Genomic DNA, 27,403 nt, shown 5'->3' with positions numbered 1-27,403 from the left:
TGCAGACATCAAAAGTGTTCTAAACTGCAAGTACCCAACGAAGACAGTAGCCAGCACCTAAATTTTTAGATTATTAAAATGCTTGTCTGGCCTCTTATCTCCAGTAGTGTTTAATGCAAAATTTCTAGTATTATCAATACCTTTTTTTCCCCTCTTTCAAACCCATCATAGAAAATAGAATTGTTTCCATTGATGAGACCTACTTAGTCACAGAGATGCTGTTGTTTTAATTTTTACCTATTTTCTCAGTTCTGTAACTGAGGATATGGCCTTTTGCCTTGGTCTAACTGATAACTGTGCACCTTCATGTTAATCAGATAGAAATTTTCAGAAATTGGGGCTATACCTTCTGTTCTTTATTGGGAGCCACTTAAAGGTCAGGATGGGAGGAGTAAGATTACTGTAACAAAATCTGTTCTGAACACAAAAGAGAGCTTCTGTCTCTGATGCTATTAATCCAACACCCTTTACAAACAGTGTACTTACAGTTAAGTAAAACAGCATAAAAATGGGAGAGAGAAGGAACCAGATGGGACTTTTAGGCTCTGGTCTGAATTGTCTGAAGAATGTTCTGTTTGTAAGCTTAAGTCCCTTTGCACAGAGGGAATGGATACAAATTCCCATCCTGTTTATACAGAATCACTTTCCTGATTTTGATTTGACTTCTGTGTGAGTTTTTTCCTCAAAACAGAGAAGAATTAACCTAGGGCAGATTCTCTCATCAATAACTGAAATGTCATCACTCCTAAAGAGTGTTAAAGACCAAAGCTGTTTATCCTTGGAATGACGTGGCAAATCCCATTGCCTCCTATCTTCTACCAGATTCTCCTTTTTGCTTTTTTAATTTTTTTTTCTTTTTAAATTTGAAAACAGAGGGAAGCAACGCCTAACTCAACTTTAAGCGTTATTTATTCAGAAAAGTTCTGCTGAGTCTTTCTTGTAATATGCTATACTTAAAGACATTCTTAATAGTGAAAAATATCAAAAAATCATTGTGAGTGAACTGGACAATCTCAAGTAATGAAAATATAGTGGAATATAAGATTGCTAATAGAAATAATTTGCAAAATAATATTGGGCATTACAAATGAGTTTCTGTGTTACTTAAGGAGCAGACAAGGTCAAAGTGAAGCTAATGTACTGGAGTGGTTTAGTTTAGCACAGAAAGACTAATTCAACACTGTAATGTAACCAAGAAAAGGGTGTGGGTTATCCTAGAATAGATTAAACAAGGTGTTTGTATCAGGCAAAAGTGTTTGTATCCTTGTGGAAAGGCACAGGGGACATCTCTGGAATACTGTATATGGCCTGGAAATGTTTGTTGAAGCTTCTTTCTGCTTTCTTCTCCATCTACTTTCTTCCCAGCCAAGGTCTGTGCTAGAGAGAATATATTTATTGACATATATTTATTTATTTATTTATTTAATATATTTATTGAGCTCTCACTGGTAAAAAAAGTAGACCTTAGGTAAAGCTTTAAAACCAGACAAGCTTTGATATATTGACTTCAGTGGGCAAAGTGCACGGCATCGTGTGTGAAAAGGTAGGGATCAGACATGATTCTCATCTTCAGCATTGCAATTTTTATGATTCTCTAAGCATATTAAGGGAGAATCATGTCAGGAGTTTGTATATCTAGGATACTGTACTCTGAACTTGAATTTTATGCTTGTTTTAGGAATCTAAAGTCGTTGAACTGTTCTAGATTGACAACACAGGAGAATGGCAGCCAGTGAGTGATTTTTAAATCTACTGCAGAGAGAACAATGGGGTTTTCAGCTCAGTTTTATCAGTATATCTACCTTGGGTAGGTTCAATTAATCTAGAGGAGTTTGCTCTACGTAGACCTTTTAATCTTTGATCTCTATAATTCCTGTGCCTTTAGCTGTGATGTAAAAACAGTCTGAAAAAGAATAAAACCTTAACTGCTTAGGAACCAAATGCAGGCTACTGACCCACTTGAAGGAGTAAAACCCATTTTGACATACCGCTGCCTGAGATGGACTGCACTTTAAAACACAGGGGGTTCTGGTTATCTCCAGTGTTGCAGACTTAATGGGAGCTGCCTTGCCAACTTTATCATACCTACCCGTCCTAATGCAAGAAGAAGGTAATAAAATAGATAATTTTCAAAATATTACCTTCCTTTGGACTGATTGTTGTAATTGTTGGAAAAATACCATGGGATTTTGGGACATCTGCTCAATCAGGAATGGAAAGGAAGTGTGCAGCGGGTGGTAGTGTATTTTACCCATATGGTGGAAACACCGGAAGATACTTGGGACTAAAAGGTAAAAGGCATTATAAATAGCTACCTGAGCCATCCTGCTTCCAGCTCTCACAGATACTTTGATTCAGGAGAGATATGTCCTTTGGCTGCATATTAACAGAAAGCCATAAATTCCTCAATCAGTGTTGAAGTTCAGTGTTTCTGACAGACTGTGATTGATGGGTAGCTTCAACTTTTCCAACACTGGTTAGAAGTATTATAAAGCACAGCTCAGTTAATGAATTACTTCTTCCTTGAGTACTCATATTGGAGCAACACCAACTTGGAAATGACTAGTGAGGTCACTTATCAATAAATCCCCCTGTCCCATCAAAGAAAGTGATAAACTTAGGTTGCAGTGTGGTGTGTGAGTCACTGCTGAAGTTCTGCACTGGAAAGAGCTCATTAGATTTATCTTGGGTTTGCAAGGCCCTTTCACATTTGCGTAACAGTGATGGTTCATGGTCTCTCTTATCAGTCATTTCCTACCGGTGAGTCTGGAATCTCTGGCAGAAGTTCTTGCACTAGTCCTGAGTGAACAATCAGTCAAATTTTTTTCTGCCATTTGGTTTAATTTGTCTGTGCAGATATCTTCTGCAGTTCAGGGTGTTTACATACTGCACGGCGTTGAAGTGGAAGTTATGGACTTCAGGACACTTGAGCTGGCCTTGTGCAGAGCTGACAATGGTCAGGAAGGTTTGGTTTGGAGTCTGAGCCAATAAAACCTTATCATGCCTGAGCCAGAACTGACATTTATTTCAGCACATTGGTGGTTCTGGTCCAAGTGATATGTTTGTTCTTCAGTGTACATCACTGAACTTGTTTCTTTTAGCATCAGTCTTTATTTATCTATCAAACAGTAATACAAAACTCTGTACCCAGAGTCATCTCAAGCTACAGATAAAAAAATCACCTAATCCTCTCTTAAATTGTGTTAATATTTACAACTGGTCATGGTACATTTCATATCAGAAACAAGAGGAAACTACTTTTTTCTCCTTTTTTCATATGTTTTTGCCTTGCTTCTTGCTTGTGATCTTATAATGGACATCTCATTTGAAATAACTGAGCAAGCTGAAAAAAGAGAAGTGTAAAGAAGCACAAAAAATCAAAGAGTTTCTTACTAATCTTACTAAGATAATACCAGATATACTTAATTGGTATTAAATATATGAAAGAAAGGTAAACAGCTCACTGTAAGACATGTACTAAAGGTTGCCATATGGGTCCCACTGCAGGAAAGAAGAGGTTGAGGGGTTTTTTTTCCCCCCCTACAGTTTTGCATTTTCTTAGTGATGGCTATATTTTTGTCCTTTGAATATAACTAAACTTTTCTAAAGTTCACATGTAGTTAGGATCCCTAAAGTCTGAATTTCTTAAGCATAATCCCCATGCAAGAGAATATTGAAGAGCTATAAATGCTGCTCCCAGTAATTCTGTGAAAAGAATGATCATTACACATGATCTTTGCTTCTGTTTCTTCTCCAAACATAAAAAGATATTTTTAACTTACTGATCATTGTTTATGGCATCAAAAATTGTTGTCATCAAAAATTTCAGAGCGGATGAGTTATAAAGCCATATTTGAGGTCTTAAAGGGCTGACCAGTCTTTAGTGCATCTGTGCCATGCACTGGAACAAGAATGTTTGCCTTTGACTGATGGGCTTCTTGGATATCCACTGCCCTGTAGAAATGTAAACAAAGCCTTCTAGAACAGTTCATGTTTGTTAGAGAAAAGTTTTTCAAGAATTTTGTTCAGCAATTGTACATTCAGCAATATAGACGATGCTTATAAGGCCAATGATTTCCAATTCATTAGTAAATTCTCTCCCAATAACATTCTTGCTGGAGAAAATCTGAGTCTTGTAGAAAGATTGAAATTAAATTTTAAATTAACTCTGTCACCTTTTTTCTAAGATCGGTAGAACGTGACAGAACTCCAAAAGCACACATATTGCATCTGTATATATTAGCTCACAGGTCTGTTAGTATGACTTTTTTTCTTGTCCTTGTTGTGTGATGCCCAGTGGGCTCTAAAATACACTCTGCTGAGGCTTTGCATAACATCAAATTGCTGTGTCTCACACGTGAAATTAGCAGTATTGCATTAGCTTGTCTCCAGGGACTTTGCTTTTAGGAATGGAACTAAGTGAGCACACAAAAGAGTTGGAAAGGGCTTTTGTTTGTTTCATGTCAAAGGCATTTTGCAGCCACTAGTGTGGGTAAAAAATATTTATGCTTTGATCTAGGACTTTTACTTGGTTGAATCCCAAGCTTTTTGGCCCAGGTCTGGGATTTTAGGATTATGCCTTTACCTCGAGGAAGGACACTTGTTTTTATTGATGTTCAAAGCCTATGAGTGGAGAATAGGAAGAGCCCGCTTCTGAAGCTATTTTGTAATGGATTCATTTTCTTTCAATTTATAAATAATAATGTTGGTGTTTTTCATCATTTAGAAAACCAAAAGAAAGTTAAAGAAGGAATGTTTAAATAAAGATTTCAGACACATTAGAAACAGGCATTGAAGTTCAATTTACAGCAGATACTTTTTATCTGTAGAAGATAAGCATGTTGCTAAAATTATTATAGATATTTAAAGAATAATAAAAGTGATAAATCATGATGGCAATTTATATGCTCATTACACACTTAATGTACATTCCTCATGTTGTGCTGCTGAATTAAACCAAGTGATTTGCTCTGTGCAGTGGCATGGGCAGAGGAGCCAGTGGCATCTCTGTGTGAACATGCAGCTCCTGGGCTTCCAAGCTGTGCTCCCCGCTGGCCCCAGAGCTTCCAGCCATGGCTGCAGGCTGGGTGGAAGCAGCCATGCATTCTGAAAAGAGCTGCCCTGGTGCTATTGTCCTGGTATTCCCTTAGGAGTCCTCCACAATTTGGGACACAAGATCTCTGGGATAAAGCACTGTTCCAGTATGTGTTGTAAATAAGTATTGGATCCGTCAGCTTTTTCCTTACTTGCAGAACTGGAGTGAAATGGAACAGTACACAAGGCTCTGAAAAGCTACATAAACTATTTTCTGTTCTTCTCACTCCTGGTGTTCTGTAAATCTTGTGAGTGACCACAAGTTGCCACATAAGAGAATTCCCATAGGAGTCTGTGTTTATGTTGCCCAACTACTTTATCCAGCCACAGCACCACCCTCAGATCCCTTTTCTTGGCATTGTTTTACTGTGGTAAGCAGGACACTCTTGCTGGCTGGCTGCTTTCCTGCTTAGTAAAAGCTACAAGCCTTCATACTGGACAATTATCAGGGCTTTGAGCCTCAGAAATATTATAGCATAGGCAATCATTATGGCCAAGTTCTTGTGAAGTTTCCTTGGCCTATAGAGGACTCTCCACTGGGAAAATTAGGAGACACTCAGAAACAGAAAAGGTGACAAAATCCATTTTACAAACTAGGGAACAAGGCATGTGGCAGGGAGACAGAAAATGCTTCTGGGGAGAGGAATTTTGCAGAATCTGGTGTTTCATGAGCTGAAGGAAGCTGACTACCCTGCATACCCTCCCTGTATTTCACCCAGTGGAAGTTTCACCAGAAGTCTGACTTCAGCAAATAAACTGGAGGCAGCCTGGTTTTGTGCAGTTCCCTGGCTGTGCTGCTGCAGTTCAGACACCATTTGAATACACATTTGGGATTTCATTTTCTTTTCCAATTAAAACTTGCTGTTTGCCTGGGTAATGCAGTTCCCTGCCACTGAAGGTATTGTTAGGTACATCAGGCAAGAAAAGGCTCTCTGGGTATAAGGGCTCAGGAATGTGCTGGCAGTCTGGGAAAGGACAGCTAAGGAAAAGCAGCATTTTGTTAGATTTGGCCTATTGCATTCAGGACAGTGGTTGCTCTGGAGCACATCAGGGCAGTTCACCTTGGAAATTTTTGGTTTTGTTGTCTGTGTTTGTCTTTGATACTCATTTGAGGTTTTGGTACAGTGGTTTTCTTCCACTGAAGTTATGTTTACTCAGTCCAAGGATACTCAGAGCTCCTCATTATAGTGCCTGATGCTAAAACCATGCCTAAATGGCACTACATATTTCATGCTGACCTCTCTCACTTGAAATCCAATGTTTGGCACACCACAAGAGCTGAAACAATTTGCAGACTGGTCATCCATTGCTAGCAACTGCCTGGACAGGCTCAGCCAAAACACATGCCTTTGTTCTGGTTTTATGAGAGGGGGAGGAGGGGACCCCACTGAAAAGAGACAGCAGAACTGTTGCTTATTGAGCCTTCTGGATTGTAGCCTCTGGGTACAGGAATGTAGGGTACGTCTGGAGCTGTGCCTACCTGGCAGAAAATTAGTGCAGTAAAGTTGCTACAGATGTCTTATGTCCATATATGATTTTCACATAGTTGCTCAAAAAGCAGTGGCAAAGTCAGGAAGAATACTCATGAATCCTGATTTGCAGTTCCTGACATTGTGCACTGTGAATAAGTGCTTTGTACATATATTGCTTTTTATAAGGAACACCTGAAGCCAGCCAGGTATAGCAGGCTTGAGATTTGCAGTGTCCTATTTCCTAGACTTGTCCTCTCTGTTTCTCCTCTATTCTTAAAAGATTCTTGGTTTTCATTTCTATCTCCTTCTTTTGTTTGTTTTCTTTCCATTTCTTTCCTTTGCAAGTATTGAATGTCTCCTGTGGGAGTAAGCCCAGCCACATGTGCATGCAATGATGGTTTATTTTTATTGGAGTCATTGCCTGTGACTGTTTTTCATTACTATAGGAAGAACTACACTAACAAACTGCTCTGAGAGCTTTCTTTCTGTTGTAAAATGTCCTGTTTTGTCCACAGCCACTGAGAGTATCTGCTGCCATCACTAAGACGTTGAGGGTTTGGAGCTCAGACACTAGTACGACCTCCTGAATGTCCTGTCTGGTGTTGAAAAGTACAATCTCAGCACCTCAGCTTCTTTGCATGGTGTCTCTGTAGGTCAGCTTTTCAACCATCTGTCCACCTCTCTGCCACCTAAGCAACTCAATTGACCTGTGCTTGGGGAAGAATTTGTGGTTGCACAAAGTGCAAGCACAGTCACGGGCTACTGTCATGTACTCTTAGGATAATAGAATGTACAGCCAGAACATTACCAAGCCAGGTCTGCCTGAGATTCTGCTGATTCAGAAGAGGCAAGTAAAAGGTACCATAAAATGCTTATTTTTCACTTGCATTTCTAGTCTTCACACTGGATAAGTAATCCTCTCTTTTGTTTCAAGTTATCACATATTTGTGTTACCATGGGCAAGACCATGATGTCCCAGGATTCCTGGTACTTCTTTAAGATTAATGTCTAACATAAATAATAAAACTATTAGTAGTTGAGTTAGGAACATATGCTTAACATAAATTTAAGCTAGAACTTAGGTATGTAAGCAGCCCAAATAATTTCAATAAGAAATACAGAGGTGTAGAATTTTTATTCATTGACATCTTCTGAGAGTGGAGCACTGAGAGAAAGGTGGTCTGCCTAGGCTTACAAAAAAGAATATATGATCGTATCCTAGAAATTATTGCTAGGATGAAACAAAAAGACAAGAAGTGATTTATCTGAAATTTGGCTATTCTTACATAACTTCATAATTTCTAGAGATTTATTTTAAATATTTCAAAAGCTCTGCTTCATACTAGCACTAGCTACACTCTTATAATTAAAGGTAATCTGTTGAAATTTGGCTGAGAAAGTTTGATCTCCTTGATAGTAATTTACATTTGTTAATATAACTGCAATGCTGATATTTCAAGATAGAGATTTCTTTGAATTATTTCTCCCATGCTGAACCCATTACACGTTTGCCCTTGAGCTTTTGAAGACTTTCTCTTCATTAATTTTCTTACTCAAATCAGCACCTATGGTTGCTGTTTTCCCTGTAAAAATGTCTTAAGTGCATCTGCATTTCTCCCTCCCTCATTTTTTCTCAAGATGTTAAACAGGGAATTCTTGGCTTTGCACTCTTAGCAATGTTCTTAATATATAAAATTTGTATGCCTTGAATTAAAAGAAAATAAATAGATGTGCTGCTGCATTTTGAGGGATTGAGACGACAGCAGGATGGTCAGTTGCCTTTTGAGCCCATTCACTCTGCTGTTTTTTCCAGATGTGTGCTAATGGACATTTTTAGGATGTACACAAACTCTGCTTGCCTACTTTTCTCCACTAATTGGTTTGGGTTTCTGGAATGCCTCTCATAAACCATCTCTAGCTGCCATTGTTGCTTTTCCATAAAGTACTAAAAAGGAAACTCGCTCCTAAACAGTTTCCTCTAGGTGGGATTTTCTTGTGGGGAAAGAGGAGATGCAATCCATTTAAACTGCTCTATAAAGAATTTTATTGAGTTGTGGCCCTTTAACCTAGCCTTGATGAAAGCTTTTTCAAACAGCTGGACTTCAGAGAACCACATCTCTCAGGTGCTATGTATGGCACAAATTAAATTACAGTTTCCTAAGAAATAATTTTAATCCAAATGATAATTGGTTTTTAAATTTTTATTTTTTATTTTTCTTTCTTTTCCTTCTTTTTTTTCTTTTTTTTTTGCATTTATGAAAGCAGTAGGGACTCCACATCCCCATGTACTCCCAGCACTGGGGCATGTTTGTAGCCCCACTTCTCATAGTTCCCTCTCTAGTGCTCAGGACATCTTAAGCATGCCCTGTTTCAATCCACCCTTTCTTTTTTCTTTTTTTTTTTTTTAACAGGGAGAGTACATGTGTATTTGGGAGGACTGAAGAATGATGGCATATATCTCTTTTTCCTCAGCCTGCCTGGTTTACCTCCTTATTCCCAATAAATGCCCAGCCTGTAGCCTTTCTTACTGACAAGTGTATGGGTGCACACAGTACAGCTGGAGTGGCTGAGCTTTCTTCTGCTTGAAAGAGGAAAATTTGTGCATGGAGAGCCTTTCCTGGTGGTGGGGTTTGAAGGAAGATACAAAGCAGGGGATAATTGTTTCTGTAGGAAAACATGAGGTCCTGATAAAGTCAAACTCTACAGTGATTTGCTTATGAAGGCAATAGGATTTAATGACGTTATTCAGATTTTGGTACTGATATCAGCTGTAAAATCTTTAGGACTGTATTTAATTTATGAGCTTCAATTTACCCAAGTGCATAACAGGGTAATTTTTTCCCCACCCTTCTAAGGCCTTTTTAAAGTCTGTAGATTAGGCACCATATAAGCACAAAATGTTGTTGTCCGAAGAATCATTTGCTATCAGAGATCAGTTGTTTGTTTATAGGTGTATCTCGTGAGCTTAGTAAATGATTGCAGGTGACTGAATCTACTTTTTTTCCACCATAATACTAGAAAGGTGTTAGGGTCACTCTCTGTTTCTGCAGCAAGGGGCAGTTATCTCCCCAGTCAAATCAAAACCCGTGGTGAGACTGAAGCCTCAGAGAGCTCCGAGGTCCATGAGCATTGGTGTTTAGTAAGGAAACTTGGTAGGAAACACAACCATTTTTTCTCTTGTGTTGTAAAAAGCCATCCCACTGCCCTAAAGGGATGCTTCAGTGTAAAGAGGGAGTGGGGAACAACTCTGTGAAGACTTAATGCCACCACAGTGTTGGTGCCCTTTAGGGAACTCTTGGTTCTCTCCTTGGGTACCTTTCCAGTGGGCTGGAGGCAGTGTGAGCTGTGGGACTGAGAAACAGAGCTGGCCCTGGGAACTGAGTTGCAGCTCCCACTCAAAACTAAATGATCTGCAGAATAAGGACTGCTGCTTTCATTTCTAGAATATATCAAATTCCGGCACACTGGGCCTGAGAAGTAGCAGAAGGGAGGGCAGAAAAAACCGTTATGAGGTCTGCTGGGATATCTGATGCAAAATCAACTTTGTTGTTTTCCTTCCTGGCTTTTTCCTGGGCTCTATTGCAGCTGAAAAAACAGCCCTTCTGATCTACAATAAGAGGGGAAATTCTGGCGTGAAGATTGTCCACCCAGTCAATTTGGCACAATCATGGGAAAGATTTGTTTAGCTTAGCACTGATTTTATTAGTACATGAGTCTAATCAAACCTTGAGACCTTGAGAGATAGTATTCTCACTGCTCAGTGACCCTGTCAGTGGTGTAGGCTTCCTTCTCAATTCTCATGCTCTTTCAACTGAATGTGGTGTTAGCGAAGAGTTCTCCCGAAATGCACCAGCTCTTAGCAAAGCTTGTTCACTGCAATTGCACAGCAACATGAATTAGCAAAATGTCCCAGTGAGCCAGCATTGTTTCTGTAAGGGCCACAAGAGTCATGAGAGCCAGACTCCTTTCACAGGTCTCTGGTATTCAGTCAGTAGACCTGAATTCTAAAATATTTATTGACTGTAAATGTGGATTTGCTTTTCATTCAGTCCCTAGTGCACATTATATGCATTTTGTCAGTACAATAGACAAGAATAATATGAGTCAAGGAGAAAAGACAGTGTAAGAAAAAGCTTGACATAGAATAAAATAAAAAGAGAAGAATCTGTCCATTGATAAGAAACTGACATACTTTAAAGGAGGTTTCAAATTGTTTTATTTGTGTTCCTCAGTCATTGCTAAAAACCAATTTCTTGTAATAGTTTCCATAAAAAAAATAGGAACAAAAGTAGTTGTCTTTCCAGTCTAAATGGAAATGATGCATTTAATGTTAATACAGATGATTTTCTGAAGTATTTCATTGAAATATCTTGGTCCATTCATTTTGTTAAAATCAGTAGTTTTCCATTATAAAAGCATAATTTTTCAGTCACATGAGAGCTGATAGCTCAGTCAAAATCATGTTGTTATTTCACTGTTTGGTTGTTTATCATCCTGGCATTTTGATAACTAATTTGATATAAGACTCTGTCCCCTTCATCATCTTTACTCTTTTTTTTGGCAGAACATTGCCTTGATTTCTGGTTGTCAGAAGCCTTCTGAAAGTTCATCCAATACCTTTTCCAATTCATCACTTCCCTTGCTATTGACAGGAGGCGTTGTTCCAATAATTACTGTTTTCTGCTGGGCTTCTGCAATCAATTCTTTGATTCATCTCTTCCATAAAGCTTATAAATAATAAAATGTATTATTAAAAATGCTTTCCCTAACTAAAGCAAACATTAATGTACAATAGTTCTGCTGTCATCATCAATTCTCTTTCAACTGCTCTGCTTGTCTCACATTTATCTTCCTTTATCTAATCTAATGGCATCTATCCAATTTCTATTCACTTTTCATCAAGGTGATATATTTCCTCTTACATAGTACCTTTGTGCTCTTAGCATGCCTTATGGCAGAAATGATTTTTCAGTCATTTAATATTTATTCTACATTGTTGTCAAATAATAAATATTTATTACAAACCTCTTGACAGGGAAATGTGATGCTAGAAAGAAAAGAAAGGAAACTACGATTTGACCATTTTATAGAGGTTGGACTTGGCAAAACTTGAAATAGCCTTCATTTTTACTTCCCTCATTGATCTCCATCATTTGCACTTTAGAGGGACAGCAGCATAATAACTGCTGATGGATTTTACATTCCATTCCAGAAGCTCATGGGCAGCTCATGGAGAGCATTTCGGAAGTATCATAGGATGAATTAGAAAGACTCAGTATTGTTTCATCATTTTTTATGTCTGTTTTCTATTAATTTCACTGTTTAAAAAATTATTTTTGTAATCAAAATGCCTGTTAATTTCTTTAGCCTATTACTAACCATTACTGTTTACTTATCTCAAAATGTGTACTACTTTTGGTGCAACTTCAACTGCACTGAAGTGTTAATAGGAAAAAAAATGGTGGGGCCTGGATTTGGTTTTGATTCCAAAATTAATTGGAATCAAATTCCATTAATAAATTGTGATTTAATGATTAAATAGTGCTTATCACTGAAGCACTAAAGTGTGTCTTTCACTTACCTGGCTAGGAAAGAGTGCAATAAATTGCTTTACATACATCAGGAATATTAGTGGAGTTCTATTTTCCTTTATTTTCCTGAAGTAAAAAAGGAACCAAGGAAATCTTCTATGTTGGACTGAAAATTTTGGTTCATGATCTTAAGTTTTATAAAGTAAGATTGTGGAAAGAGATCTGTGTTTCAGCTTGTTATGAAATAATTCTGAATTCAGATCCAGGTTCAGATAATACATCTCTCTGTACTCTCCCCAGTTTTCAGGCAGGAGTGATTGAGAATTGAAACAAGACATATACTTGAATATATGTGAGTTTTATAAATTCCTGGTCTGCCTGTGCTGCCTACTTCTGAATTCTGGAAGATCCCATGTATTCTCCACATCCTCAGGTGGCTGTTAGGAATCTTATGGAGAGAAGCAGATGCTCACTAGAAGATTTAGATGAGAAGCCTTTAAATTACAGATTCTGTATTTGAAAACTATCAACTTTTTCTTGGTTTATTCACCACAAAATCCTTAGTTGCATGTCAGCCATCAAAGGTCATTGTTAGCATGCATTGTTCCAACTCTGTCAGTTCTATCAGCATAAAACATGGGTTGGCAGGGCTTTGATGCTGTAGGAAGCCCATAGGAGTTGAAGAGACTTAAGAGGTCATGAAGTGCTCCCAAGGCACTGCTTCATATCCCTTTCATAAATATTTTAATCTGAATCCTAAAAGCAAAGATTAACTTTTTAGCTTTTCTTCTTTGAGTTGAAGGCTCTTCCAGAGTCTCATTTTATTGGTAGTTATGATCTTTTAAATTTCCAGCCAAAATGTCTTTATGGCTGCAAATCTGTTCTTCTGCCAGTGTTGTCAGTTTGAGAAGCTCTTCTCTTTCTTCCTGCTTCATTCTCTCATTTCCCCTTTTCCCATTCACTTACACACACAGACACTGTCAGCCTTCATTTTTGCCAGAATCACTGAGCTAATGTTTTTCTAGTGCTGTCTCAGGTGAGCACTCCAGTCTCCTCAGCAGCATATAGCCCCTCTCTTGCAGTCTGGGTTCATAAGTCACCTGTAGGGTACACAGTCTCCCAGATTAAACCTTGCTGGTATCTTGTGCAGAAACACACAGGTGTCCCTGGTTTTACCAGGTATATGTGGTGGTGCCCCATACAACTGGGTCTGTCACTGTCTTGACTACATCACCTTATGGGTCAATCTAAGTGAGATACTAATATCTCAGGTACACCCAGGAAGTGTCTTCTTTCCAATAGCTGTTTCCACCTTTGTCTTACAGCTTCTGTCTTATCCTTGTTTTTTTCATTACCAGTTCCCATTTAGCAGTGTTAAAAGCTTTACAGAGATCTGAAGAGATGAGTTCAAATTTATATCAGGCTTCTAAAGTAAGCATGTCATCTATGTCTGGCATGTCATCTATGTCATGCCAGACATAGATGATATCCTTCTTTGAAAAAGGATGTCATCTATGTCTGGCATGACAGCCATGTTTTCTTTTACCCCGTTTTCCAAGACTTTAGTTCATGGAATCATAGAATATTCTGAGTTGGAAGGAACTTGTAAGGATCACAGAGTCCAGCTCCTGGCCCTGCACAGGACAGCCCAAGGATCACACCATGTGCCTGGGAGTGTTGCCCAAATGCTCTGTCAGGCTGGTGCTGGGACCACTTCCCTGGGGAGCCTCTTCCAATGCCCAGCCTCCCTCCAGGTGAAGAATTTTTTTATGATATCCGACCTAAACCTCTTCTGACATAACTTCAGCCATTCCATCCTGTCACTGGTCACCAGAGCAAAGAGATTGGTGCCTGCCCCTCCTCTTCCCCTCATGAGGAAGTTGTAGGCTGCAATGAAGTCCCCCCTCAGTCTCCTCTTCTCCAGGCTGAACAGACCAAGTGACCTCAGCTGCTCCTCATACGTATTTGCCTAAGATGCTTCACAATCGTTGTAGCCCTCCTTTGGACACTCTCTTATACCTTTGTATGCTTCTTAGACTGTGGCACCCAAAACTGCCCCCAGCACTGCCCCAGCTCAGAGCAGAGAGGACAGTCCCCTCCCTTGCCTGGCTGTGATGCTGTGCCTGATGCCCCCCAGGACACAGGTGGCCCTCCTGGCTGCCAGGGCACTGCTGCCTCTGTTCAGCTTGCCACAGACCAGGACCCCCAGGTCCCTTTCTGTGGCACTGCTCTCCAGACTCTCATTCCCCAGTCTGTCCTTATATCCAGTGTTTCCCCATCCTGGGTGCAGAACCCAGCACTTCCCATTGTTAAACTTGGTGATTGCCCAGTCCCCTAAATTTTCAAGGTTTCTCTGCAGGACCTTCCTGTCTCTGAGTGAGTCAACAGCTCTTCACAATTTAGTATCATCAGCAAATTTCCTTATTATGCATTTGAGTCCTGCGTCCAAGTTGTGTTGTTCCTCACTTCAAAATATCTTGTGAAGCCCTGCATAGTACTATCAGGTTGCAGGCATCAACTCACTAGCTTATATTTTTTTCCTCTTCTTTTATTGGTACTAAGTTTGCTGCTTCTCAGTTATGTTGTATCATCTTCAAGTTGATAGGAAAGTGACAAATACTAGCTATCAGGCCTGAATTCACATGCTGTTTCTTAGAATAGTTTCCTGATAGAGATTATCTACTTCTGCTGAACATGCTAAATTCCTGGAACTTTCATTCCACTCAGTTGTTATTCCTGTATCGATGTGATATGGATAAATTCACATTACCTGCCTTTTCTTCTTTTTTAGTACTGTCCTACTTGAGAATTTTTTTTTCACTGATATCTAGAAATATATATAATTACTATCCCAATGTAATTTCATTATAAATGCAACTTTTATTTACTTTTGGCTATTGTTAATAATCTTTCCAGAGTCAACATCAGCTGATTTTTGGTAATCCTTGATTTATACTTCCATTTCCTGGCCTTCCAAACATAATTTTCTTTTTTTGATATGTATTTTCTTCCATGCTTTATAAGTTCGTTGTATACATATAAGAACCTACTCTCTGTTGACTGCTCTGCTAGAGGATAATTTGCAATGAACTTTTACAGTTTTTTGATTTTGCTTGAAAAACAAGTCTAAATACATATTTACTTTTTTTTTAATGTTATGTTAAATACTATAGTTTGATGTTATAAAAATGAATTCTCTGTACTCTTTCTGCTTGTGAAATGTGCAATTGTACTTAAAAGGCTCTTTTTCTCAGTGGGCAAACATTCAAAATAAAGCAATACCTTTGAATATTCTGAGCTGTTTCCATTTCACTGGAAAGGAAGCTAATTTGGAGCCTCAGATGTAGCTGTGCAGCAGCCACCTTTCAGAGGGGCCCTGTGATGTGCTGCTGAAAGGAAGTGATTTATTATAGTTTTTCATTGCTATACATAGCTATGCATATACTGTAACTGAATAAAAATGCAATAACAGAATGTACATAGAGTTATTTGAATGTCTATCCATGTGCATGTATAACTGTGCCTAGTGCACATACATACTTAGGTTAGTACTTATGTGCATAGTAGTGCATGGAATGCCAACAATTTGACCTTAGATGTCAGAATTGTAACTGTTCACTTCAGGCCTTTCCAATTAAACAGCCAACTGTTGTGGAAGACTCTACCTGAGTGTTTGCACTGTTTTTTCTACCCCATCCTCTCCCTTGCATTTTCAGAGCTGAGGGAGTGTGTGAAGCACCTGGAGGCAACTCCTCTTCACTCTACTTTCTTCCTGGCAGTCTTCCTCCTGCTGTCTCTGTGGTAACCAGTGACAGGACCTGAGGAAATGGCCTGAAGTTGTGTCAGGGGAGTTTTAGGTTAGCTATTGGAATAATGCTCTTCATGCAGAGGGTGTTTGGGCACTGGAACAGGCTCCCCAGGGCTGTGGTCACAGCGTCAAACCTGTTCAAGAGGCGTTTAGGAAAATGCCTTCACGTACATGGTGTGACTCATGGTCCTGTGCAGAGCGAGGAGTTGGATTTGATGAACCTTGTGCATCCCTTCCAGCTCAGCTTATTCTGTGATTCTGTAATAATGACAGGCAAGAGAATACAGGTTTTGTTAGAGTGCATCAGGCATGTGGGATGTGACTTGCTGCCCTTTTCTCCAGAAGATAATCCCAGAGAGAATGGTAATTAATATGGAAGAGGGGAAAGTGCTACTACAGCAGGTTTCCTACTCGGATTATTCACAAAGTATTCACAGTATCATATCCTGGTTTAATGTTGTAAAAATGCCACTTTCATGCTGGTGACGGCATGAGGGTTATTTTAGGTAAGCTGTGAAGGAACAGTCCTTGTCAATGAGCAAAAATCAAACAGGCAAGCAATAGAGCTTGGGCACATTTATGTGAGTTTGCCACCTGCAGGTCCCACATTCCCTACTCTGCCCATTTCTGTCTCTGCAGTTCTGCTGCAGGCTCGTCTTCCATAGAGGACAATCCTACCATAGTGGAGCCAGGGATCTTGGTTTATTTCTGGTGTCACCCTAGTACCAAGCTAAATTTAATTGCACTGTACACCCACCCTGAGGGAATTCCGTTTCCTATTTTGATATTTCAAGGACAAGATCCTTGAATAAAGCTTGACATGGTCATTACCCTTTTTGCAGAAGAGGACATCCAGATACGTGCAATGGCATGTTACCATCCCCAGTGTGATGACACATGAGTGGACATGCTGCTTCCAGGGGCAGGGTAAAGACAGTGGGTGGAGTTCTTGGAGAAGCCAAGGGGGCATATCTGTGGAATGGCTAATGGCAATTAAAAATTCCCTGTATATGGCAATAGCAGTTTTGTTCAAAATTGTCTTTGAGTGCAAAAGCCTGAACAGCAGGAATGGTTAAGCTTAACAGGATGCCAGTAAGACAAGCAAAAGGTACTGCTGTAATGGCATTTTTAAAGGCGTTTAAGGACCTGCAAATCCTTTTAAAATTGCAGCATGATCTATATATGGGTATGAGAAAATCTCAACTACTTAGAAGTGATTGGGCTGGATCAATAACTACATGTTATATCTGAAGTGTGCTTTACTACTTCTGGAAGTTAAATCTGGTGAGATGCTTTTGGAGATTTGAGCTTTCATCAGTATGTTATAAAGATGCATACTTACATCATGTATTTGCTTTGCAGCTCCTGGTTGCTAAATCCCCTGTTGCTCCATTCTCCACTTTTTTCTACACCATTGAGAAATCAGGCTTGATTCTTCAGGGTAAGACCAGAGCATTGGTTGTTTTGCCTTTTCAATTAGTATTTTAAGCAGACTGAATGTAGATAACAACTATTTTTGAAATTTGTGCTCTTTATACCAAATTAAAACCCCACACATTTAAGCATTTTGGTTAACAAGGGGATGTTCTGCTGAATTCACTGTTTTTTCTTGATTACCCTAAATTGGTTCTTGCATTTTTCCATGGATCTAGAAATGGGCCCTGAAATTATTAACCAGGGCTCCTTGTTTTTCTCCAAGGTAAAGTGGAATGGTTTGGGTAACATGGGGCCCGATGGAATAGGTTTCTTCAGGAGAAACACACCTATCTATCATTAATAGCCTGTGTTAATGAATGTTTTTTCTTTAGCAAATGGTTTGGCATCAGTAAGAAAATTAATATTTGTTTTCTATTTTTGTGATCATTGTAATGCTAATGCCCAATGGTCTTAAATTATCCTCAGGTTCTCTAGGATATGAAGTGTTATGCTGAAAAGCTGGATATTAATACCATGCTGACAGGGAACTAGGATTCCTTGTGGCTGTGTCCTGAATCATGTACTTCTAGACACAGCAAAGAGAGAAGTACAACTCTTCCCTTCTTTTCCCATTTATCCCAACAAACATCCTTACTTTTTGACAAACCTTCATAGATCAATTTTGTTGAGTTGATGTCTTTTGATATGCAGCCTGGCTCCTTATCACTGCATCAGTTTAACAGACTGAATAAAACTATCAGTGCCTGTCACTTTCTGTACAGGGAGGACACTATGATATGCAGCCAGGGCAATAAGACAAGTGAGTATAGCTGGTTCTCAGTTTCCAGTGATGGAGAATCACTGATCTCATGAGGCACTATGGGCATTTTAAGGGATATGAACAGTTCTGATTGCACATTTCTCACATTCAAACAGGCTGTACCAGACTAATGACATATTTATATTTCCTAGTGACTCTATATGCTTACATCTCAGGTAATGCAAAATGTCAGAAAACAAACGAAATTAAAATGTTTTATGGTGCATTTTTGCTTCCATTTGATACAGCTATGTAATTGTAATGAGGGGGGAGGTGTCTATTCAGCATTTCCTAAGCCTTTGGATACTATTTTCAGTGTATGTTTAGATAGCATTTTGGGCACTTGATCTGCTTTATTTGGTACCAGTAATTCTAAAAGTCTACAGGAACTAGAAACAATTTTTATTAGTTTAAATGGAGAGTACTTGCAAGAGTTGGTCTTGATGTGTTTTGTTTCAGTATAGGGCAGATGATAAGCTACTTTTCTGTCTTGGATATCTTGAGTTACATAGATGTTTCTGGTCATTATTTTAAAAGGCAGACAATTTCCTGCTCTGTCCTCAGGCACTAATGTAATGAAACTTTGGGAAAGAAAGTTTTCCTATTTCAGAAACAGAGAGAATTTGTACAGAGTCAATCTTAATTTTTTCAGCTCTTTTCTGTGAGCCATGAGTATAGCTTTCCCAGGGCTGAACCATACCTTTAAAGAACAAATAGGCCTGGTTACACATCATGATGGAAGAGCACTCTGATAGGAGAACAGCACTGCATTAAAAGTGTGGCAATTGCTCTTTTCCCTACACCCTTGTGTTTCTGGGCAGTACATTTAAAACATCATTTGCCATTTTTCTACAAACAGATAAAACACCAGTTTGGATTTCTTTAAGTAATTGATGTATTCATATCAGGCATTCTGTGTGCATTTTGAAAGGCAACAAGAATATCTTCTCTGTGTGAGCCTTTTATTACTTTCTGACTACATAATTATGTTTCTATTTTAGATATTTTTCTCCAAGATGGGTAGCAAAGAAGGGTATGGTTCCCCTAATAATGCGCCCCAGACTCTTTTACAGAGACTTGTAAGGACTTACACATGAACCATCTCACAAATTTGTAAAAGTAAATATTGCATGGCCTCATCCCACATTTCAGTGATCATTATATCTGTGGAAACAGGAAGTGAGCAAATCACCAGGAAATGTCTGGTTTGGATAAGACGCAGAAAGTGGCACCAGGCTGCCTTGTTCAAAACATGCTAGAGTTTTTCTGAGAGTTGTGCTTGGTGCTTCTTTGCAAAGGGAAGCTGGATGCAAGGTAAGATGCCAGTCAGGCACCTAGCCACGGGCCAGCCTGTGGCTGCTGGAGGGACGCCACAGAGCATTAACCAGTGGGATCTGTGCCCCAGCCCGCTCCCAAAGGCAACTCTGCCATGCAGGCTTTGTACTTTGATTCCCTTGGTGTCAGGAGGTGAGCACATTGAGGGTGCCTGATGGGAACAAGTGGGTAGATGTGGGAACTGGTGAGAAGCAGCAGCTGGCTGAAGTGCCCAGGATTCTTTCTTTTTACTCAGGGGGTCCCATCCTGGGACCATTAACCAATAGGCCATAAACAAATTGATATCGGAAAATGTAGCTGGAAGCTCCCTGATTAGCGAGGGTGAATGGGGAATGAAAGACAAAGTGAAAGTGTGATTTAACAGTTCCACAAGCAATTTCCATTGCCACCTCTGAGGGATTAGGATGTGTGGAATAGGCTAAAAAAAATAGGAGGAGCTCCCCCCTGCTTTGTTCTGTGGGCTGGAGGATAATAAAACGGCAGGAGAGGCAGTGTGGCTAGTTAGGGATTTCACAGACTGCTATTTGATGCAGTTTAAGGAGCCCTTCTGCTATTGTTGCAGTTAAAATGGGAAGCGGAACTGTTCTCCATTTGCAAAAATCTCCAGCGTCCTCAGGAAGAGGGCTGAGAGCAAAAGGCTATTAAGATGGTAATGCTGCCCCATTTGGAGGAGTGTATCAAAATCCTCTTTGTCAACGTAAATTGCTGCTCTGTTTCCCTGGTACCTTTGCATCTCATGGCCTCAGTGCAAGCACAGAAATTTTTGGAGGAGACCCTTGTGAAGGCAGAACTGCTTCTCTTTTATTCTCAGAGGAGATCTCCAGGCTGCCCAAGGGTCCCTTGGAGAAAACTTCTTTGCTTTTATAAACCTGAAACATTCAGGGATGAAGAGAATCCATTTATGCACTCACTCTTTTATTTCCACTTTCAGACTAGAGAAATGAAATGTGATGATTAAAAGGCAAGATTGGACAGTCAGAAAATTAGCAAAGAAAAGTCTTCAGCCTCCTCCCTTCATTGCTTCAAATTGCTCTGTGCTATAGCAGGAGTGGACTGGAACCCCAAAAGTACCCTCAGTTGCCTTTATGTTGCAATGCAGTGTCATGTTATGTTCTGCCAGTGTCATACTTTGATGAACCTGAGTTGTGAGTGCAGAATCCAGTCTGACAGCCAATTTTTATTTTGTAGAGATCTTAGACAAAAAGGCAGAAACCTGGATCAAGCACTGCAAAATATAGGAAGTTTTACTGTCAGCTTGTGTTTGCTGTTCTAGGAACTTGCTGTCGCTTCCCTGTTTCAATACCAGTTGAACAGCAACTTCCCTGTTTCAACCAGTTGCAGTGAGTGAAGTAATACCGTTAAAAAGAAGAATAAAATTAAAAGAGCTCCAGATCTACTTGATTAGGAGTGCAAGTTGTAAGATTATTTTTCTCCTTGGCTATGATATAATTTCTGTTTTGATTGGAAATTGCTAGCTGGTAATTCTGTTCTGGTATGACAGAAGAAATTTTTAGCTGCTCTTGCCTAATTGCAGTTTCATTGAAATTGAATGAAGTGCATCCTGGGTTAGGCCAGCTGAACTAGAAGGTGCTGCTTAGCTTTGTGCACACATATGTGAAAAAGGCTGAATGAAACTGATTTGAAGCTGTATGCTGTGGATGATCATCCAAGTCTAGCTTTAGAAGGAGCAGTGTTCTGGGGTATAAATACAAGTAGGCAACAAGCCTAGCTGTTACCTACCAACAGCTCAGCTGTTTGTGGAAATCTCATTCCATCTCACTTAAGCAAATGCCTTCTGTTACCAAGAGGAGGCTGCTGTGAAAGGAGTCGGGGACACGGTGGCTCTTTGCCAGCTGAAGAGTCTGTTGGGACTCAATGCTTTAACTAAGTGATTACCATTGCACTTCATGGAAAAACTCAGAAGCACTGAAAACATTAGGCAAATGCTATTAGTGAGCTAGTATGTGCTTTTGAGTAATGATATATTTTCAGTTTCATAGGGTTTAAAGATGGATAGAATTATCAGTTCATCCAAACTGACCTCCCATATATGATACATGTTTCCTTCAGGTACCTGATAACTTTGTTGCACTGAATAATTTCTTCTAGAAAAGTAATCACTATTACTTGCAGACATAAAGAAATGTGAGTTCCTAGTTTTCATTGATGGTATTTTCAAGTTTTAGCTACCTTGATGCAAAACCCTTGTTCTGTAGTTCAGATTAGAATTTGTCTGCCTTCAGCTTTTGGCTTCAGTTCTTGTAAGGACCTTCAGTGCTACAAAAAGCAGTGTTGCTGTTAAATGGTTGCCATTTTTCATGAGTGTACTTGGCATAATGATTTCTCTTGCTATGTTTTACTCTTCCTTTTTGAAAGGTATAACTGTCTATAAATTTAACCTCAAAATTTCGTGTCTCCTGCTGACTGGCTCCCAAATACCTTGTATTGCTAAAGGGAAGAGTTTAAGGGTTTTTGCCACAGGACTGAATAATTAGTTTATTAATCCACCCTTTCTGCTGCCCTCTTTTTCACTGCACGCAACCTGTCTGAACACAAATGTGCTCACCTTACATGTAATGTCCTATTGAGGCAGGTAACTTATTGTATGTAGAAACAAAAGAATGTGGCACTTGGAAGAGAGTGTCTTAAGTTTCGCGGTAGGGAAAAGATCTAGTAACAGCTAAATCTAGGGAAACCTTGGTACATTATGTTTCATTTGTCACTAAGGTAATGAAAGAGGCTCATTTTGATCTCTAAATAGCATAGGGTCTGGGTTTGTAGTGCAGCATGGCAAACTGTCTCCAAAGTGCTAGAACTAATTTCTATGGCTGAAGCAAGTGAAAAGTGCCTCATTTTATTTTGTAAAGAAACAAGTAGTGAGGTAGAAAAGGAATTCTGAAAGAAAGGGCAGCATTATTTGTATTGTATTGTGTGGGTTTGAACAGTGAAAGACAATGATTTACTGCATCAAAAGCTTTTATTCAATTGAAGAACTGTAACTATAAAGTGACCTTTGTCTGGAGCAACATGGATATAATCTGTAAAATGAAGCAGGGTTGTTCTTGATGTGTGAATGGGTGGAAGACAGATTAATGGGAATAGAGTTGTGCATTGCTATTGAGATGGTAAAAGATTTGCAGTGCCACTGGTGATTTCCAGGCCTATTGGAGGGATAAAGATGAACTGATCATTGTTAGGATCTCTGTGGGGTGGAACCGTTTTTGCTGTATTCCCCACAGGACGCTGAAAGTCTCATGCTATTTCTAACAGGTTTGTAATAATGAGAGCAAAGAAGCACTATCAATTCGTAGGTTAAGTCCATCCTGGGACTAAGGAATGAGAAAAAATAAGACTGCCATCATCCCAATGCCAGCAACGTCACCCACACAGATATAGCTGACATCAATGAAAATGTCCTTTTGTTCAGGCAATTCATGGCATTTTGAGGAGTGGGTTACTAAACCTGTTTGCTTGGGTGAGGGTGTCGTCATTAGATGGGTTTGTGAGAATTGCTCTACTGCTCTGCAGCAGCACTGCCAAAGCCTTGCTGGAGTTGCCAAACTCCATGGCTGTCAAATGAAGGAGGACAAAGAAACAGAGCACAGATGCAAAACCAACTAAAAATGTTTATGATGAGAAATGGAAGGAAAACATTTTAATGGTGAAGGAAGACTAGAGGCATCTTGGGTTTAGAGCCAGTAGAAACCAAATAAACTGTAATTTCAATAAAATTAAATGTTTCTCTCTGCAAACATGACCTTTCACATAGTGGCATAGTACATAGGCAGTAGATTGATAGAGTTTCTGGCCATGTTTGTTCCTGTGAGCTTAACTTGTGTGAGGATATTATGCTGGATAAATCCAGTTTAGCACAATGTTTTGAATTACCTGCTTATTTCTAAAGGTTCATGTAAAGATACTGAAGATACTGCTGTCTTGCACTTAAAGCCAAACATGTTCCTAAGTGCTTTACTACATTGCAACTGGAGTGCCAGCATTTAATTTGTCTGAAGTTCTACTAAATGTAACACAAAAAAAAGTTTTAGTGCAAGCAGTGTGCCAAATCTGTTCTCATTTATACAAGTGTTAATCAAAACTAATTTCTTTTAATCCAGTGTTGTTAAAACAATTAACTGAAGAGTGTAAGTCTGTTCCCCTCTTTTCAAGGCTGGCATAGGCTTCCTGGGACAAAATGATCTCACTTCAGAGAAATCTTCTCCTTACCAGGCTCTCTGTAATGAATTCCTGATCAAAGTGGGCTGCTCCCCTGGGTTTTCAGCATAGTGCTAAAGCAAATGGCCTTTTTTCCAAAAGGCTTTTAACATAAGGAGTGTAATTGTTTGTTGATTAGAGGTAGTGTCTGTGATTTGTGACAATATATTGTTCTGGGAATTGAACATTGTCAAGGAAGACTAAGACTTTACTAGTAATTGCCTGGATTTAATGTAGATGTCACATATTTCAAGCTACAGATTTGTAAAATAAGGTCAAATGTACCTAAAATGGACTTAATGTTCTTAAGCGAACACATTCATGAATAGGAAGCTAAATAAATGTCTGTTCAAAAACTTGTTTTCCAGCCAGAGTAAAGGCTCATGCTTTTGTGTGCAGCTTATGAAGGTAAAAGACATTTAAGTCTCAGTGATTTTTTCTTCTCTCATGTAGGCACAACTAAATTTCTTTTGCTATCCTCAAAGGTTATGTCTGTACTGGCTTCACCACTAACATGTTTGGTGAAGCCATCACTGTGTCATTTGATCTTATGAAAATATAGTTAGCAATAAAGAGAGGACTATGACCCAAAATACTTACCCTTGGTAATACACGCAACTTTTATTTAGCTATAGGAATTTATGTATTACTAAAGTCTTGTAAAATCCCGAAGTGTACAGCCTGTTTTCCAAAGAGAAATTGGACACTTTATTGTTGCCTCTGCTGAGGAGATCCAAAAGTTACGCGCAGTCTAAACTCTGGAAGTCTCCAGAGTGCAATTCTGAGTGAGCAAGCACACTTGAATAGCACTTCATCAAAACTAGGAAACTTTGCCTGAGGAGAGGCTTACTAGCACAGGGATAACACTTAACAAATAGGGCTTCCACTGCTTTGACCCCAGTGCTGTTTTTCTTTGAAACTTCCTCTATGTTTTGAGAATTAACACACCCTGAACAACTTCATGTATCTCTGCATCTGATGTGTTGACTTGCCCTGTCACAGATTTAAATTATCTTCTCATATAATCTTAAATCTATCTTGATAACATGGAATAGGAATATATAGCACTTTCTTAGAAACAGGCACATGTGATAAACCCTCTCAGCAAACAGTGGTTTACTTCAAATGCTTTTTCTCATTACAGTCGTTCCCTAAAATTCCTAATGTTGGGCTGTTACTGTAAAGTATTTTCTGCAATGTTCCTTTGAACTTTAGCACTGCTTCTCATGTTTATGTTGTAATAAAACCAAACCTGGTCATTTGTCATTCAGTTCCATGAAGACCCCTGAAAAACTTCTGAGATTAAATTTCAGGGCCAGATAGAGTTAAATAAGCATTATAGAGATAAAAGAAGCAACAAGGTTAGCCAGCATTTTGCTAGAGTGTGGTGTTCCAGCCCAGGCTGTGCCTTGGTTTGCCACCTGAGTAACCTTAGAGGGTCTGCCTTAGGGCTCAGCACATAGGCAAGGCAGCACAAGCCTGCAGGGGTGAAGAGGAAGCAAAGGCAAATGATGCTGCAATTAACAGTTCAACAAAAGATGTTGTTGAAAAGATTTTACTTTATTGTCCACTGAATCTCATTTTCATGTAAATGTCCTAGTTTTTCAACTACAGAAACATTAGCTGAGATGTGAGGAGTGATGTTTCTAGAAAATGCTGGGGAATATTAGAGCCTGAGTAGTTTGAACTGAGTGCTGTGTGCTGTTGTGGAGACCTCAGCTGAGATATGCCTTGCTGTTCAGTGAATAAGCAGGCTGAAATCCAAAGGTGAGCACCAAGTGTTGCACTGGTGAAGATGTTCTGAGTGAATTTAGGGATGGGATGAGATAATTTCTTAATAGCATATATAAATACCACATTCCTCCTTTAGACTGCATATGCTTGATGAAGGACTGTAGCCTTGAGACACGACAGGTGGGAAATGCACACCACATCTTTTACTTTCCTTCATGCTACATTTGTGCTGTGAGTGAATTACCCAAACAAGGTATTGGGCAGCCAGGCACATACACTGCAGCTGTGAGTCCTAGCTGTGAGCTAGACCATATCCTGTCTGCTGTGGCATTTGCTGAAGTCCACAGAGGAGCAGAACATCCTGTTTGCTTAGTTTTCTTTTGTCTGCCCCATACCAGCACAGGGAGAATATTACTCTATATCTTTCCTCTTCTGCTCTGAAATTGGATCACAGCACTCATGATTTTGTTCAATAGCTGGAAATGCTGAGGATATCCGATTGCTGAGGTCTCTTATTTTAAACACCACATGCCAGGAAAAGTATGTGGGATCCCACCAGCTTAGCACTGGAGGGTGCAGGATGCATCAACAGGAAAACCAAATAAAACATGAAGTGAAATTCATTTGAAAAGGGAAGGGACTCACAGACCACCAATCAGTAGTGTTTTAACTCTTCATATATACACAATAGGCCTTTTATTTTCCTTCAGTTCTTCTCAATATGCAAACTATCTTAAACTGATTTTTAGAGCTGCAGCTGTCACCAAAGGCAGTGGGACCTGGAGGTGCTCATTACCTTTGAAAATCAAGCCAATGTATTTGAATGCAGTAGTAAAAGCCAAAAGCACTAAATCAGGATGGTGAAAGCATAACTTTGATATTTCTGTTATGTGATCCTGGCCACCTTCATGTTGGATACAGAGGCAGGGCCTCACACAGAGCACACCAGAGCTCAAAGGTATGTTGTTTCTTCTTTGCCTTTCAGCCTTCCTTCCCGTACAATTCTGTTGCCTTGCTTCATCCCTGCAGTCCTTCCAGCTGAGTAACACCAGATAGAACTTTATTCAAGTTCAACAGAACTTAGATGAACTTTTATTCATCCAGGATACTTTGCTTTCCTCGAGAAACAGGTTTTTTTATCCAAGTGGTCCAATTTGGCTAGCAGTACCAAAGATGGGCAGCCACCTGAGTCACAGTTCGATTTTCATTTGCTGTGTGTTAGTTCTACTCTGGCTTTGTCTGGTCATGTACTACCACATTTGTTGTGCCCTAGGAAAGGTTTGTAAGTGACGTATAAAAGTCAGAGCAAGCCCTGATTACTCTGATGTAGAATGAACTAAATTCCACTGTCACATTTGAGCTCAAAGGGAATAAGGTCTCTCTCAAGCTGGTCCCGGCTGCCTGGGCTCAGAAAGGACATGGCTCTATCATTTAAGGGTACATGAAATCTTAATACATAAACTGAATTTGCAAATTCAAGGCCTCTTCAGGCTGAAGGGGTAAGAAAGCTGGCTCACTGAAGGCTGCAGCCAACAGTGTGGCATTAATTTACAGGGAAAGCTTGTTTAAGTGGCCTTCTGTTACTGCTTGCCTCAGACTGGAAGCTTTCTCAGTTCCTTGGGTGTCTTTATTTTTTTTTTTTTTTCATAGTGCCACGTATTGTTGGTAAAATAAGGAAACTTGAAAACAGAGGAAGTAGAGGTAATGTTGATCTTGAAACACCAGCAATTGAAAAGACCATTCACAGTTTCCTTTAAAACAAAACCAAGGGGTAAGATAATGCTAACCAGGGCTGGGTGCCCAAGAGAGCATCATAATGAAGCATCCACTGTTATTGTTCAACTCAGTGTTTGTTCTTCATGTGAACAAAAGGAAGGAAGAGCTCTGCTATCAAGCTGGAGAGGAAGGAGTCTTTGTTGCCCTTGGCTACCCTAACTTTAAATGCGAGGAAGCGCAGGGCACTGCAGCATAACCTTTCTGC

The 27,403-nt window shown here is 39.5% G+C and overlaps 1 protein-coding gene across 1 annotated transcript in view; it reads left to right on the top strand.

Moving 5' to 3' along the window:
* Positions 1-27,403, top strand: part of RAD51B (RAD51 paralog B) — a 396,438-nt gene that overhangs the window by 251,422 nt on the left and 117,613 nt on the right. Inside the window, exon 10 of the mRNA XM_066552056.1 lies at positions 17,268-17,346. Within this exon, the coding sequence (XP_066408153.1) occupies positions 17,268-17,346 (79 nt within the window). The remainder of the gene's footprint in view (positions 1-17,267; positions 17,347-27,403) is intronic.

This window comes from Molothrus aeneus, chromosome 6, assembly GCF_037042795.1.
Source record: "Molothrus aeneus isolate 106 chromosome 6, BPBGC_Maene_1.0, whole genome shotgun sequence".
Classification (NCBI taxonomy): Eukaryota; Metazoa; Chordata; class Aves; order Passeriformes; family Icteridae; genus Molothrus; species Molothrus aeneus.
Note: the sequence above shows the minus strand (reverse complement) of the source record. Positions and strands in the feature narration are given on the sequence as shown.